At 36.3% G+C, this 15,982-nt stretch overlaps 2 protein-coding genes across 3 annotated transcripts in view; one reads left to right on the forward strand and one right to left on the reverse strand.

Annotated features, from left to right (window-relative positions):
- On the reverse strand, positions 1-14,408 carry fcf1 (FCF1 rRNA-processing protein). The gene is made up of 8 exons (XM_057343754.1): positions 14,295-14,408; positions 14,102-14,166; positions 11,364-11,435; positions 6,916-7,064; positions 3,337-3,409; positions 2,015-2,102; positions 1,848-1,942; positions 1-185 (listed from the first exon to the last, which is right to left on the reverse strand). Exons 1-8 carry the CDS (start codon positions 14,295-14,297, stop codon positions 137-139), a joined length of 594 nt encoding a protein of 197 aa, XP_057199737.1. The 5' UTR covers positions 14,298-14,408; the 3' UTR covers positions 1-136.
- Positions 14,393-15,982, forward strand: part of arel1 (apoptosis resistant E3 ubiquitin protein ligase 1) — a 22,297-nt gene continuing 20,707 nt past the window's right edge. For both annotated transcript variants that reach the window (XM_057343752.1, XM_057343753.1), the window contains exons 1-3: positions 14,393-14,466; positions 15,164-15,405; positions 15,577-15,745. In XM_057343752.1, coding sequence (XP_057199735.1) covers positions 15,258-15,405; positions 15,577-15,745 — 317 coding nt within the window. In that variant the 5' untranslated portion in view covers positions 14,393-14,466; positions 15,164-15,257. The remainder of the gene's footprint in view (positions 14,467-15,163; positions 15,406-15,576; positions 15,746-15,982) is intronic.

The raw sequence follows: 15,982 nt of genomic DNA on the forward strand, positions 1-15,982 counted from the left end.
TGCCACATCATAATCTTTATTGAGAAATATTGAACCAATGTATTTTATAGGAAAAATTATATTGGGGTAATTGTCTTTTTGATATTAATATTTACTATCACAACAATAAAAAAATAATAAAATGTCATCCGTTGTATTACAACCTTGGTGCACCATAATCATCCGGCATTCTCTCAATGTTATACCTGTAAAAAAAGAAAGGAAAAAATATATTTACATTTTTAAAAAAAATAAAATCTAACAATCAATTTGCATTTGTTAATACATTAACTAACATAAATATGTCAAAACAATTATTTATGTTAGTTCATGGTACATTAACCAATGTTAAGAGTTAAAACATTCTATTTGAATAAATGTAAATGATGAAATTAAGAAACTAAGATTAATAAATGCTGAAGAATTATTGTGCATTGTTAGTTCATGTTAGCTAATGCATTAACTAATGATTATTGTAAAGTGTAACCACTTACAATAGTATGGCAAAAGTAACTTTTTTCAAGACAGGTCTCATTTAAGGATAATTATCTTATTCATGGGTTTCACGTGATGTCACACAGCGGTGCGGCCGCCATTTGTAGGACTGTACAGCAACATGCCTCTCTCTGTGATAACAGCAAATCTCAAAGAAATGGGTTCATGTTTTACAATATCCTCGTAGTATGGACCCTGTGAGGTCCCTGTTGGGAGGAAAAAACATGCCCTGCAAATCCGTGGCCACAGTTTTGTTATTCGTTCCCTCGGTTAATTTCTGAAATCTGTACCCACGAATAAATTAGTAAACGGTGCTCATGCTTTTGATTCCTTACAAATGTAATGACATATTTCAGGACCAGTTTGTTTTGGATGTTTATGTAAAAATACAGCATTCATTTACTTTACAGAAAGTTGTGAAACATTTTTATCAGACTTCAAAGTAAAATCCAATATCAACAATAATATCAACAAAAGTAATAAATAGTCTAATTATGATTTTTGCCATAAAGGAAAAATGAATGCGGGCCTTAAAGTGTAACATTATGTTTTTCTATTCCAATATTAAAAAATGGCGAGTCTTGAGATAATAGATAGCCTACTGTAGAAGGCTACTGTAGTTTCTTTTTAATATATTTAATTTCACATGGACTTTGCTGCGTGGAGAATAACATGATTGCAAATAAAGCCTAATCAATGTTACAATAAATAGCAGAAAATCTAAAAGCCAGTGGACAGAAAACAGTTATCACGCATCTGCTAAATGCTTCAATATTTCTCATGTGGAGCTCACACACAATAACTCGTGCGAGTTTTTATTATTTATTGATTATGAAATTTCATGAAAATAAGGCGAAATGCCCATACCATTAACAAATGCTTTTAATTAGTAAACAGGGAATTAATTAAAATAAATATTTGTTCCTTTACTTAATATTGACATTATTAAATATAAACATAATAATAAACATTTCTTTAATCTAGTTTCTATAAAATTCAAATTTCTATAATCAATTTCTATAAATGTAATAAATGACATTTTTAAATTTCAAGGTAAAAATTAGGGTGTAGTTTGCAAAACTGTGGGAATGGAAAGCGTGAGCACAGTTTATGTATTTGTGGTACGGATTAAAAAATGAATAGTGCTATTTACAAAACTGAGGGCACGGATTGGAAACTCGTGGGTATGGTTTATTAATAAATGGATACGATTTGTTAAACAGAGTGAAAGAATTACAAAACTGTGGCCTTGGATCTGAAGTCCTAATAGGCTCTGTAATAAGGAGAGGCTGCGCTAGGTCCTTAAAATGGCGCCCACGCCAAAATGGTGACGTTTCTGAAACCCAAAAATAGAGCAAACAGACATTGAGTACCTGTGATCCGAAATGTACATTATTGGCACTCCGGGAATCTTTCGAATCCTCCTTTTCAGGTCCCTGTCCACCGTGGCCACAATGTAACATTTGTGCTAGTGGACCAACAAGAAATCAGTCAGAATGTAAAGCAAGCAATTAATCCACGGGGGGGAATAACTGTGTACCTGTGTTACTCTTTGGACTAAGCAGTCATCAGCATATGTTCCTTTGTGTGAGCAAGGCAAGCGATCAAAGCGAGGATCTTTTGCTATCCTGCACAGAAAATTCCAATGAATACAAAACCCGGAGAAAACAATTTGTGTTGTGTAATGTACGCAGTTCATATTGGTTGTGTTTTCCTAATATACAATTAAAAAACCTATAAAAGGACAAATAACTTAGCCAACCAAAAAAACTAAACCACTGGTACTAGGGGTGTGACGGTTCTTGGTAAAAAATTGAACTGAACGGTTCTCCACCAACGGTTCGGCTCATCTTAAATCTGACGACGCATTTACTGTATAATACGGTTCGTTAAAAATTATAATGCGTAAAACAGACTGACAAAGTTCAGCTAATGTATGTTTGTCGATGGATACACATTTAATACCTACAACAAATCAAATAACGTAGACAAATTTCAAAAGGATTGACGTATGCTGTACAGTCATTTATGCTGTCATCACCCGGGTGTTGTGAGCGCGCTAGTGCAGGTGAGACCTGAACAGCACATGTTGCCGTTTAAACTACACTCATTCAAGCCTTGCCAATTTAAACATTTAAGTGCCAGATGATGCACAAGAAAACTCGCTTGCGCGCTGTGAGAAGATCCGAAGCGATGCATAAGGAAAGTCTCAGACATGGCGCAAGTATTGAGCTGTCTTTGAAGTCTTGCACTTAAACGGACAAATTCACACACGAAGTAGGTCAACATGCCCCTCTTGTCGAGTATCTTAACAAACATAGTAGGTTATGTCTTAAGTGAACGGATGAAACAGACGAAAAACAACGCATGTGTACAGTATCAGTGTACTGGATCGGTTTCATTCCTCTTAAAGCGACAGCTGCATATTCCTGCTGTCTGTTAAAAGTCAAGGAAATCACTCACTGCTTGTGACTCAATAGCTTCTGTAACTTCAATTATGATTCATCTTTATTTAATTTGTACATATGTAATGTTATGTTTTATTTGATTACTGTAATCCATTTCTATACCTTAAAAGGTATATATACAGTATCTTATTTTATTTTCTGCTTTGCTCTGTTGTTTTATTGGTGCTGTTACTAGTAGCTTGATTATTTGTTCTTATTTTTATTTGTCAGTAGTCCCTTCTCCCTGAACATAGTACAAACCGAACCGAACCCGTGACACAAACCGAACCATGTGTAATTTGAACCGTTACACCCCTAACTGGTACACATATAAAGGATATACCTATATTTAGAGAATTAGCATGCATTTACCACAGTAATGCAGAATAAACTTTACAAATGTGTGTGCCATTACCGCAAAGCCACTCGGTACTTCATGCCTAGTTTCTCAAGCTCAGCCATCACACAGTCTGTTATACAAGGAACACCTAAACAAAATACATGAAATCATCATATTATAATAGAAAAAGTAACAGCCCCCCATAACAGTACAAAATATCATATACTGTATATCATCAACCATCTTTTTGAACATTCTATCGACTATATTATTCTTCCCACAAGTTTACACGGAAGATGGGCATTGACACTGGTACAGACACAGCTAATTGATCCAATCGAATTATTCATCGGCTGGTGTCCTGTAGAGCCTTTTGAAGCTGCGATGAAACTGAAATTTGGACCTCAACCAACATCCCCCCGTTGAAATCCATTGCATGGATAAGAACCCTGGAAAGCTTTTCTCAAAAGCCTCAATTTGTTTGACAAAAAAAAAATAAACACACGGACGGCTTTTATAACATGTGGGTGAGTGAATTATCATGAAATTTTAATTTTATAGTGAACTACTCCTTTACGTTATTCTCACTGCTGAGCTTCAGTTGTTCCCCAAGTACAACTTTAAAATATGAATACATCTAAAATAACCATCTAAAATAACCATCTAAAATAATAAATAAATCGTCCACCCGCACCTAGAATTTTCTCTGATCTAGATATCGGCACCCGACCTTCAGATTTAAATGGGAATATCGCTGTTTCTGTCATTGCTTGGGCTGAACTTATAGTTTTTGTGTTGCAATGACTGGATAAACTAATAAACATTAGAGCCAAGTACGGTGCAGTTGATGCTGATTTGATTTCATTCTCCTTTTTTAATTTTCTCTCGGATCGGTTTCGCCTGTATTTCTGCTTTAAGAATGGACCCCTGTCCCATCCTCACAGGGCACATTTTTTTTAACTGAGAGTCTGCAATTTAGTGCCTGTCTGCCAAATGAAAATTCATTTAAAACACGTTCATATTTTAGAGTATGTAGTTAATATTTGCATAATTAATGACTGATCTTATTCACCCACGATTAATTAGAATTTTTTCTGATCATAACTTTTTTATTACCTTACCCACCCGACCCGCGGATTATCCACAGCGCCCACGGACATAACCGCAATCCGTGCATCACTAGTGCAGACATATAAATTTAGTGCTATAAATACAAACACTGCACTGAATAGGCTTCCACTGCATTTTTTCAAAATCACTGACAATGACTTGTGAAACGTGATATTGGAAATGTGTGACTGAATTTATGAACGCCCCATAAATAAGTAAATACAGAACGTTGCCCTAACATGAGATTCTAGTTCCTGTTTGGTAGGGATGGGCGATATTATATCGTTTGCGATATACCGGTAGAAATTCCCCACATGATAGGAATTAGTCTTCCCGCGATATAAACGATAAATTCTAGTTGATGACGTATTTCTTTGTGAGACCCATTCACAGCTCGTGTGAAGCGAAAACGGGTATAGCGGAGGGCAGACGTGAAGCTGAGAAAGAGTTTGCACTAAAAGCTCTAAATCTCGTTTAGGTTGGCACTAGATGCATCCGAGTTGATGTTTAGTTTCACTTTCATTTTATTTCATTCGTTTGTTAAGTATTCGTTGATAGTCATAATACGTTACACCACAACATTTAGTTTGGCTAAAAGTATTTATTTAAACATTCGTTAGATGTTATGCGCGTGTGCGCAAATTGTTTACTATGATTTCTTGCCTGTTATATACATGATGAACGGAGCATCCCTGTGCGCAGCTCGCGCCCACATGTGCTTTCATAGCGACACAGCGTGCACAGCACTGCTGCCTGTTCACATACAGTACAAAATGCGAGTTTGTATTACGTTATTTTAAATACGTTTATGAGCGTATAAAAGCATGGATTATTTAATTAGATTTCTTTTATCCGCATTTTTCTGTTTTCTTTCTGTAGCGCGAGTCATAGACAGATTCAGTGTATGTTGCTGTGAGAAGAGAAGGTTCACTTCACACAGTTCAAGAGAGAGTGATTGACAGCGTGATGCGATCGATCGTTTCCACCCAACAATAGAATATATTAGGGCTGGGCGATATGGCAAAAAAGTAAACTCGATAGCTTTTTTCTATATTGATCGATAACGATATTTATTTCGATATATATTTAATTAAAAAACTGTATTTAAAATAATCTATTTTAAATACAGTTTATTAACAAAAGTTAACCTTTAACCAGTTAAAATTCAATTAAATCAATGCACTGTTGCAACACAGAGGATATTAGGCCATAAACAACATGTACCACTTCATTCAGTCTCATTTTGACTCAATTGACTCGTTAAGTAAAGGGAGTGATCATTCAGTACATTCAACCAATGTACGGTGTACATTCGAACGCTATTGGCTCAGCATCTGCGCACATACATAACGCTGCAATAATGTCTTGCTCGAGTAGTGGGATTCATTCAATGCATTCAGTGAACCTTAGTCTTTCAAAAAGACATCTCACATAAACTGTAGTACATTTCTTTAATCATGCAAGCATCTTACATACAAGGTTCAATATTTTAATGTGCACACAAACTCACTTCATTACATCTCTAATCTGTACAGGGCAGCGCTGGTTTGTTTCATAAGCACGAGCTCATTTTAGCAGATATCGTTAACGATGGATATAAAAACGTTTGCGCTTGAGTTTTGAAGTAACGTGCTTGCAATTGCGCCTCAATTTTGTTTTGTTTAACCGGCGATTGCGAAAAATAATAAGACACTTGATAAACCGCGTGATGACAACTCGAGGTTAGTTTCACCTTTGTTTCCGCTTCCAGTAATGTTTTCCTCCTCATGTCGAGTTTTCTTTGCCAAGTGCAGTATTAAATGGACTTTGTACTTTGACGCGCATGATAAAAGCTGCACGCTGACTGACTGTTGTTGTGTTTATTTCTGCGTTCTGTTAGACGTACGATTAATCGATATCGAGTCAAAATGCCAATAGCTTATCATCGTTTTTGAAATACATTCTATCGCGATTCGATATGATATCATTTATCGGCACAGCCCTAGAATATATACAGTTTTAGGTATGACATGATGTGTTTATTGAGCTTTAGTTCATTTAACTTTTCTTTACTACAACCTTTTGAAGTCGAATCTCACTATTATATTTTATATGTTCAACAATACTGTAGTATATTTTAGGAGCTGTTTGATTTGGGGTAAGTTTTACTTTTTGATAATATTTGTTTTTCTGAGGGTCTGGACTACATGCAGCTACTATCACTTGACGCAAAAAACAGCGGTGGATGGCGTTATGGATATATCGTAATTTTTACCGTTATCGCAACAAATACCAGGAATTATCGTGATAGAGTTTTAGGGCCATATCGCCCATCCCTACTGTTTGGTTATTTTTTGAGAACCAGAGAATTGTTTTTTGCATCATAAAATAACATTCGCTAAACATTGCAAGGATTTATCTATATGTTATAATGTTTCCTGGATTGCAGAGTTTGTTTGTTGTTACTAACTAGTTCCCCTCGTTTAATGTTGTTTAACACGTAAAAAAACACGTATTCACCCATTTTTATGATTATTTGCAAAAAAAAAAGAAAAGGACACTCACATTTAGCATAAAGGCAATCCATCATTGACTGAACAACATCTAATTTGGCCTTAATTGAGAAGTTGATGAAGTTGGTATCAACAAGGATATAATATGGAGGTCCAAGTTGAGTATTGTACTGGAAGAACATGCATGATGGATACTTTGCTCTGAAACACAAAGATGACAATTAGTGGGTTGAAACATATACTGCCCAAACAGAGACATTCAGTACTAGTACTTTAAAAAAACAAGTTGAAAAAAGTTGTATAAGTAGTGCAAAGAACCAAGTACTGCTGTGTTGTCTGACTGAAAAGTGGCTCATTTTTAGTATAAGAACCGATTTGACAGACATTTCTTCTGACATGAGTGCGCCACACACATCCGACGCACGCACGCACACACACACACAGCACAGGTACAGAACAAAGATCTCTTTCGCGTCTAATTAGCTATATAGCTATAATGCACACAAGATTATGCCAAAAAAACACAAGATTCACATAAACACAGTGGCTAATGTTATAAGTTAAGATATCAGTGGATGTGTATCAGCATTAGCACTTGCACTTAAAGTGACAGTAACCTAATAAACCTGATGCTGTCTATGTTAAAATAAGGTTATTTACCACCAAAACACTTAACAGTAATCCAGTCAAAATGGGGAAAATGTGAATAATACAGTGGTAAAATTCAAACCTCGTTTTCTACAGGTCTTAATAAAGGCTTTTAAAATGTATCAATAATTATCAATATCGATTGATATGACATTTTTCAGCTGTATCGCCCAGCCCTAACATGCGCACACAGTTATAAAATGTCAACTGTGTGTGACTGGTTGCTTTGAGAGTAAACAATAGCGCATTGAAAATACGCCTAATGGAAACACGTCAAAACTAGCATATATCACAAAAAAAAATTCACGCTCGCATGAGGTTTTTCAGGCAATACGATAAAGGTACATTTGGCAAAATTGCAATGGAAACACTAGGCTTGTTCGACTTCAAACAAGATCTGACAGTCGGATGACATCAAAGTACTGTGAGAGCGATTAGAAAAATCATACACAAGTGTTTGCTTTCGAATCACTCTCGCGGTACTTTGATATCATCCGCCTGTCGTTTCTGGCTGCGCCGCATGAAGTCGAAGAAGCCTACTTTTTGTCCATTTACAAGTAACATAGCGTACGAAAAAACCATATGACCATTCGTTGTATGTTTGGGCAGAACATTTGGAAAGACAGGTTGTAAGGAATTCTCATTAAATAATATATTTTTTTTGATTGCCCAAATGCAGGACAACGAATGAGTGCAGTATGCAGATCTATTAGATACAGTGAGTTAATATTAGTGCTGTCAATCGATTAAAACAATTATCTGACTATTCACACATTTTTAACACACATTTTTTCTTTAACAGCATCATTTTATGAATATTTTTAACGTGTTAATCTGAAAAAAAAATTTTAATCGCCTGCGTTAACAGCCCTAGTTAATATGAAAATATGTAGGGAAATATAGACATTTCTCTTCACTCTTTCATCACAGTAGGTGGCACTATGCACATCTAAAGTTGGTTCGCAACCTGCCATAAAACCTAAAAAGGACAAGTATGGCCAAAATGACTTATCGAAAAAAAAATTACACTCATATAATCGTCGTATAGTCACATAATAACATTTAATGGAAATGCCATCATTCCGCAATATTTTTTAATCGACATTTAGAAAATATTGCTTAAGTTTTGCACAAATCTGTAATGGAAACCTGGCCAATATGCAATGTGTTAAGTTATTAAAAAATTAAACCACGAGGTAAAACTGTTACTGTTAAATATTTTGGTGTTCTCTTTAAAATGGTTCCTTATAGCTACAATATGTAACTTTTTTGGTTAAAAAACTGAAATGAATTAATGAGCAAAAACAGATCAATGTTCAAAACTACTACCTTACCTTACCCTGAGTCACAACAGTAAGCTTATAATGATTTATAATTCGCATGATCAGGTCGGTCTTTGCTGGAAATTTCAGCTTGCAGCAGTTCCTTTTTGTGTCACGTCCGTAAACACTAGGGATGCCACAATACTCAATATAATATTGAACAGTTCTGTACGACCTCCATGGTTCAAAACGTGTAGTGAATTGTGCTTTTCCTGTTTTGCGTTTAAATTATTTCCGTGCGCTCAATTACACTCTGAACTGGCTCTGTCCGTGTTTGTATGTATCTAATAGCGAGTGGTGGTCGGGCGGTGAAGCGAGGCTGCCTGCAACACGAGAAGCAATGTGCTGTTGAGAGACGCGGGCTGGCTTTATTGTATGCACGTTGTACTAAAGTGATAATCTCCGAATTTGGCACATCAAGAATGTATTTTTACACTGCATACGAAAACAGCACGTTAGCGTTGCATCTCACCCAGCACATGCAGAAAGAGCGTCTACAGCACCATGCCAAAGTCCGTTTAATGAAAGTCATGCCACTCGGCGGCCTTTCGGACAGCTATTTACGTCATAGCAAGAGCACCTCCAGGAAGCTATTTAGCATTGCATTTCTTTCAATTTATTGCAATCAGAGTGGCACACCTTGTTAATATATTATCTTTGGCCTTTCCCATCGAGCGCTAGTGTTTGCAGTGTTAACCGCACGTTTACTTCCATTACAGCAACCGAAAGTTTTGCATTACGTTATTTTAAATACTCTGATGTGCAAAACCTCTTCAAAAAGCTTTTTTTACTGGCATGTTGATGAACAGTAAACCAAAAACTGCTGTGAGCCAGGAATATTTGATTTTTGCTTAAAGATAATAAAATAAGTAAAGTTAAATAAAGAGAATTTCAGTAAAATAGTTCTTAACTTTTTACTGTTCCTATCACATAAGCATAGAACAATGAAAAAACACTTTAATGTGCCAAGCCATAAGATCCAAACCTAAAACCGTGGGTGAAAACCGAGGTTCGTATTGAACCGTGGGTGAGCTGTATTGTTGCATCCCTAGTAAACACAAAGGAGAGGAACCACATAGTTTATCACGTGTGTGAATGCTCCGGTGCACCCGTTTATTCTTACAACAGTCTAGTTATTTAGATGGCTCCATTTAATCTAGAAAGTTTTTTAAAGTTTTCATATGGGGAATATCATTAAAAATGAATAAAGACTGATAAATTAGGACAGATTAGTAAATCCATATAGGAATAAAAAGTAAGATGTAAAATACAACATAAATGTAGATCTGTACTCTCGAGACACAACTTTAGTCATCTCTCAAATACACATGATAATACACACTATTAGACATGTTCTTCACAAGACAGATGGCTAATTCTAAGCAAAACGGCATGGGCAACTAGAGCGCAAACAAAACACTTGTGCTTTCTTAGGGCGTTTTCACACATAAGGGTTTGTTTCGGAACCTGGTGCGTTTTCTCTCTTGGTTCGATTCGTTTAGGCATATGTGAACACGGCAATCGCGCTAGGATCCGCCCCAAAACAATCGCTCTGAGACCGCCTGAACAAGGTGGTCTCGACCCGATTGCAAACGAACTCTGGAGTGGTTCGGTATATGTGTGAAAGCCATCCGACCCAACGAACCAGACTGTATCACAATGTATGATGGGTAATTATGTAAAGTTGCGTGACGCAAAAGGGATTGTTTTGCTAATGGCTCCCTGTAACAATGTTCAAAGTAAGGAAGGAAGGAGGCGGAAACCGGCGAACGTTAAACCAAACTTTTAATAAAATAAACAAACAACAAAACGAAAGTAAACAAGTGCTGACAGCTCCCTCACAGTCGACTGCCGGCCACACAAACACAATAAAACAACACAAAATCCAGGCCTGGTTCTCTTCCATCCTTCTCCTCCTTTTATGCTTCCCGAGCTCCACCGTGAGAGACTCGCAACGCGCAGCTGACGCTCATTTTCACTCGCGTTACCGACCGGAAAATAAACAGACCAATCGAATGAGAGTTTACTCCCACGTGACTTTTATTAACAAAGTTTGGTCCGTTTGGAAATATTGCCTTGTGAATGCGAACCGAACTAAAATAAATTTCAATATTGTAGCGATTTAACCCCCGGTTTCGGAACAAAGCAATCGATACATAGGTGTGAAAACGCCCTTACTGTCAGCACTTTCAGAGCACAACTGAACCATCCGCAGATGTCCGTCTATCACAAATAAAGCAATGGATCAGTAGTTTCGTTCATTGTAACCTAAAATATAAACGGTTAATAAAGGAAAAAAGCCTTATTCAGATGCTTATTTTAATGCCAATCTAGTTTAAAGCAACACTACTTTGCAACCGAGCCACATATGTCAGAACACTGCCCACAAGTCATTGGCTCTGACACAATCTGATTTCCTAAACATCGTCACTGTTCGGGAAAAACAGATATGCCTGCCCAAAACCAAACTGGAATGGTGTTTAAAGCTGAAAAACTACACAACAACAGATTTATTTATAGAATTACTTACACTTCTTGCTCTTTAATGGCAGAGGGATCTTCTTTCTTCTTTTTTTGTGTTTTTGCTCTATCCTTTTCCTTTCTAGAGAAAATATAGCCAAAACAACTTTTCGTCAGGATATGGGTTGTTGACTAAAAAATTGCACATGCCCTACGGTGTGACAGAAAATTTGAGAAAAAACAACAACAACAACAACAATGAAGATAAATCTCTATTATGCTATTTTATATTATAAATATATGAATAATATAAAATTATATTATCAACACTTTGTTTCCCAAATTGTTGCTGTCAAACTGTAGGACACATTTTGTACTTTTCGACCCATATTCAAAAAGCAAAGCAACAATTGCACTATTCATTACAATGGTAAAAGAAATAGTTCACCTAAAATGAATTCAAATCCATAATTTACTGTCTCTCATGTGGTAACCCTCCAATTTTTGGAAGCTCCAAAAGCACACATATCTGTCACAAAACTAATCCACACAACTCTGTTTTCAAGACTTTGAACATGTATAAATGACAAAACTCGTCGTGTTTCTTATTCTTCGTTTCTATTAAATATGCACCTGTACTGTTCTCATCTTTCTTGTCAAATGCGTGACTGTATTAGGCGTGAACGTTGCGTCAAACGCCATTGCTTCAGCTCAATTCTATTCCGGTATATACGGAATAGAAATAAACTCTTATTCGCCCAGCCCTACATGGCGATACGATATGCCGGCTTCACGTAACTCAACGACAATTCATTATATGTATGCTTCATCAGTTTTAAAAGCTTTATATATTGAAGCTTGTATTGATACATATATTGTTATATTAATTTAAATGCTATGTTTAATATTAATAATCAACTCATATTATAATTATATGAATATGTTTTTATTTATAGTGAATAATAATCAATAAATATACCGTGCAAATAAAGATTTTCCCTCTTATCACTTTAAACTTCTTTAATTTGGAGCGAGATGCGAGGGGAGTGGCTTTATTGCCTCAGATATGTCACTTTACTCACAGCTGATTGGTCCAGTTTTGGTTTGCGACGTCTAACCCAGAATAAAACCTGCTCCGGAGCAGGTTATGTATGAAGCGTAAGTTACCATGGTGTCGCAACCCGCTCAAAACCAATCCACCTTCTTGCCCGAAAACTCAAGAGTATGCTCAAACTAAACACGAACTTACCTGGATAAAAACTGAAACCGGCTAAGTGATACAGGCCACTGGAGTTGTATGGATTAGTTTTATGACGGATATATATGCTTTTGGGAGCCTCAAAAAAAAAAAAGGGTTACCCTTCAATGCCATTGCCAAACTGGAAAGAGCCAGCACATCTTTCAAAATGACTCAAATTGTGTCTGCGCAAAAATACACTTGCAAGAGAATGAGTAAATTATTAATTAAAATAAGTTTTTGGGTGAACCATTCCTTGAATTTATTCTTGCAAGTCGTGCATGATTAACCAAAATATATATCACGTGATTTAAGCACAGCTTGTGAGTGAAGTACGGTAAATTGCAGCTGCACCCGAAAGCCAGAGGGCGCTCTCGTGCAGAAACTCCAAATACGCACTGCAGAAGAAGACCATAACACACGTAGTTCTAGGAAATGCCTAAGGACATGTTTTTATCACTGTTCCTCAAGCCTCCTCCGGTATTTTCATGATAATAAAGTATATTCATAACGATCATGTTTGACGGGTGTTGCTTTTTTAAATGCACGTTATAAGCGACTCAAACTCGCACTGCTTTTAAATCGAGCAGCATTTCCTACTGATCCCAGAGCCGTGCTACACGGACAAGCTACGCATAAAAAAAATATCGATGCCTTGCATAATCGAGCTAGCTCGATTTCAGCATGATTTATTGGTAATCGCGATTAACGTGCACAGCCCTACTTTGACCTCCTTTAAATTAAAAATGAATGAATATCCAGCAATGACAATGGTTTTGATATCTAAATGTAATGTGTGTTGGTACTACAATAAAATATTTCATCATTCATATACATCATTTTAGACAATGTAAACCACACTAGTCCAGAAGCACTTCCTGTTTCAGTTTTATATGATTCTTTTATTATTATTTCACACATATAAGCGAGTCTTAAAAATATTAGTTCAACATTTTAATTCAGTTCTTAATGTTCTGGTGGTTGTATTGTGTTCAAACGTGTAGAAAACTGAAACGGCAAGTTCTTCTGGACCAGTCTTCGTTACATCTTGCAAAAAGGCCTATAATGACAAGGGATATAAAACACTACTAATCTATGGGTGCTCGAATGAAAAAGTTTGGAAAGCCCTGCAATAGATTATTGTGATCACTGTGCATATTATGTAAATTGTGAAAATGGTAAGTCAATATGTAAATGCGAGGCCTTGTTTATAATGTATATCTTCGAGATTGTATTACTCTACTATACTTTTAGTATATTGTAGTGTTATTATCTGGCTGCTCTCTTATTTACTAAGACGTATGTACAACATACGTGGTTTTCAAAGATAAAAAAGTCACATATATTTTATGTATATGCAAGTAAACTGACTGTGATTATATATGTAACGAATATGTGAGGCATACATTTGTGAATTATTTTCTGTGATTTGTATTTGTTTACAATCTGTAAACAACGATTTCTGGGTACAAACTCATCTCTCATACTATTTCGGTGTACTCTTCAGTGTATAGGATACGTTTTAAACAAAATTGTAAATAAAGGTTACGGAAATAGTTAGTGATACTCACATTCTCTTGTCCTTTAGATTTATCATTCTTTTCATCGCAGCATATTTCTGTTTTTTCTGTTTACCCTAATTCACAAAAATACACAAAGAGACAAATCATCGTCATCAAGCAACCAAGCAGAAAATAGATGTACACTAAAACTATATTTCCAACCAAGTCTGAATATTCGGTTTATTTTAATAATGTAACGTACCATCACGGTGTAATACACCAGAGATTTTCAATCCAACCCTCGTGTGTTTCTCACAGCGTTTTCCGACGTCATCATCCTTCGACACATTAAACGCCTACGTCATTTCCTGCGTCCTTTGGCGTATTTGATATTGCGGTCTTTCCGGTTCTCAGTAACGTTAGATAAAAGCAAGGTAAAAATGATGAATGATTATATCAATGCTGTTTTCTAAATATGAACTATTTAAATCTGTCTTTCAGACGTATTGGTTTCTTTTCAATGCATCTTATGTCAGTGCTGTGTGTTGGTACTATGTCTGTATCTGTTGTTATGTGATTGTTCTGCATCGAATGAGCTTTTTAATTCACTATGAAACATTTTAGCTTTAACTTACATTGTCTTTTGATGAGCACATATTAAGGGTGCTCTCGTTTGTTTTAATTGTGCCCTAAACAAACAGTATTACGTGTTGTCAGAGTCTGCATTGTCAGCAGTAGAAATGTAGGACCACAAGAACAGAACTGATGTCTTGTCACACTTTCCCCCCGCAGCTTGAGGGAATTGCAGACGTGTTTTTGGCGGATGCAATATGATCGAGTCATGTTTATTATAAAACTGTTTTGTCATCTTGCCATTTATTTTGGATTTAATATTATTAGTCTCAGTCCATTGTCTCTTACCTAAAATACGTGGACGTGTCTCTATAACACCTTGGACAATTTTGAAGTGTTGTAAAAAGCAGTTTTACAGCACATACATTTTTAGTAAACACATGAGGGAAAACAGAAAGTTATGTAATATATAGAGTTTATTGCATTTTTTTTGTTACGTTTTTTTTTTTACAAAGGCAGAACCAAACTGATTTATATGCATCTCTTTTATCTTCCCAGTACTGGAGGAACATGAGCGAGATACTCGGCACCAAATAAGACAGCTTGGAGAGATCACAGTTGGAGGTCTAATTTGGAGTTTAAAGATGATCTGATGGACAGCCGCTTTTTGCTGACCTCCATCTTTTGTTCAGTCTTGTGGGCTTCCTTCTGGGAGGTGAGCTGGAAGAAAAGCAAGGAAAGTCAACTTGAAGAATGGCTCCAGGGACACAGCCTCTCCGAATACATGTATTTGTTTGAAGGTCAGTTTTACGCAATATGAACATATTTGAGTCACAACACAATTACATTTTTTCGAATCTATTTTATCTATTGCATTTGATCTATTTTTATAGATTTTAAAAAAATACACTAGTCCTGCAAGCAATATGTGTATAATGTGCTGAGTTTGCTTCCTCTTCCTATATGTATAGAGGTTCAGACTCTGGAGGAGCTGAGTTTGAGTGTGCTATCTCGACTTGAGGAGGTGGTAAAGGAGAAGCGTCGCTGGAGGGAGATCACTGAGGCACATGTACAGCTCCTCAGAGACTTTGCCTTCCAGGAGTGGCTTTGTTCCCAGAGCTTGGAGCACTACTACCACACGTGAGTTCAGAAACATTCAAGAATATGCTGCTGCGGGGTTTTCTAAGTATCACAGTCTTAGACAGGGCCAAGTATTTATTCCCAATAGGCAATATCTGTAAGAACATTTATTTTACATCAAGCCAACGTTTAACACCATTAATGAGTGCCCCACCTACAGAGAGATGTATGTTGATCAAGACTAGCATTGACTTCATAATTGTGAAATAAATAACCGTGTAAAGCCCATTGCACATT

The sequence above is a fragment of the Triplophysa rosa genome, linkage group LG10 (genome assembly GCF_024868665.1).
Source record: "Triplophysa rosa linkage group LG10, Trosa_1v2, whole genome shotgun sequence".
Classification (NCBI taxonomy): domain Eukaryota; kingdom Metazoa; phylum Chordata; class Actinopteri; order Cypriniformes; family Nemacheilidae; genus Triplophysa; species Triplophysa rosa.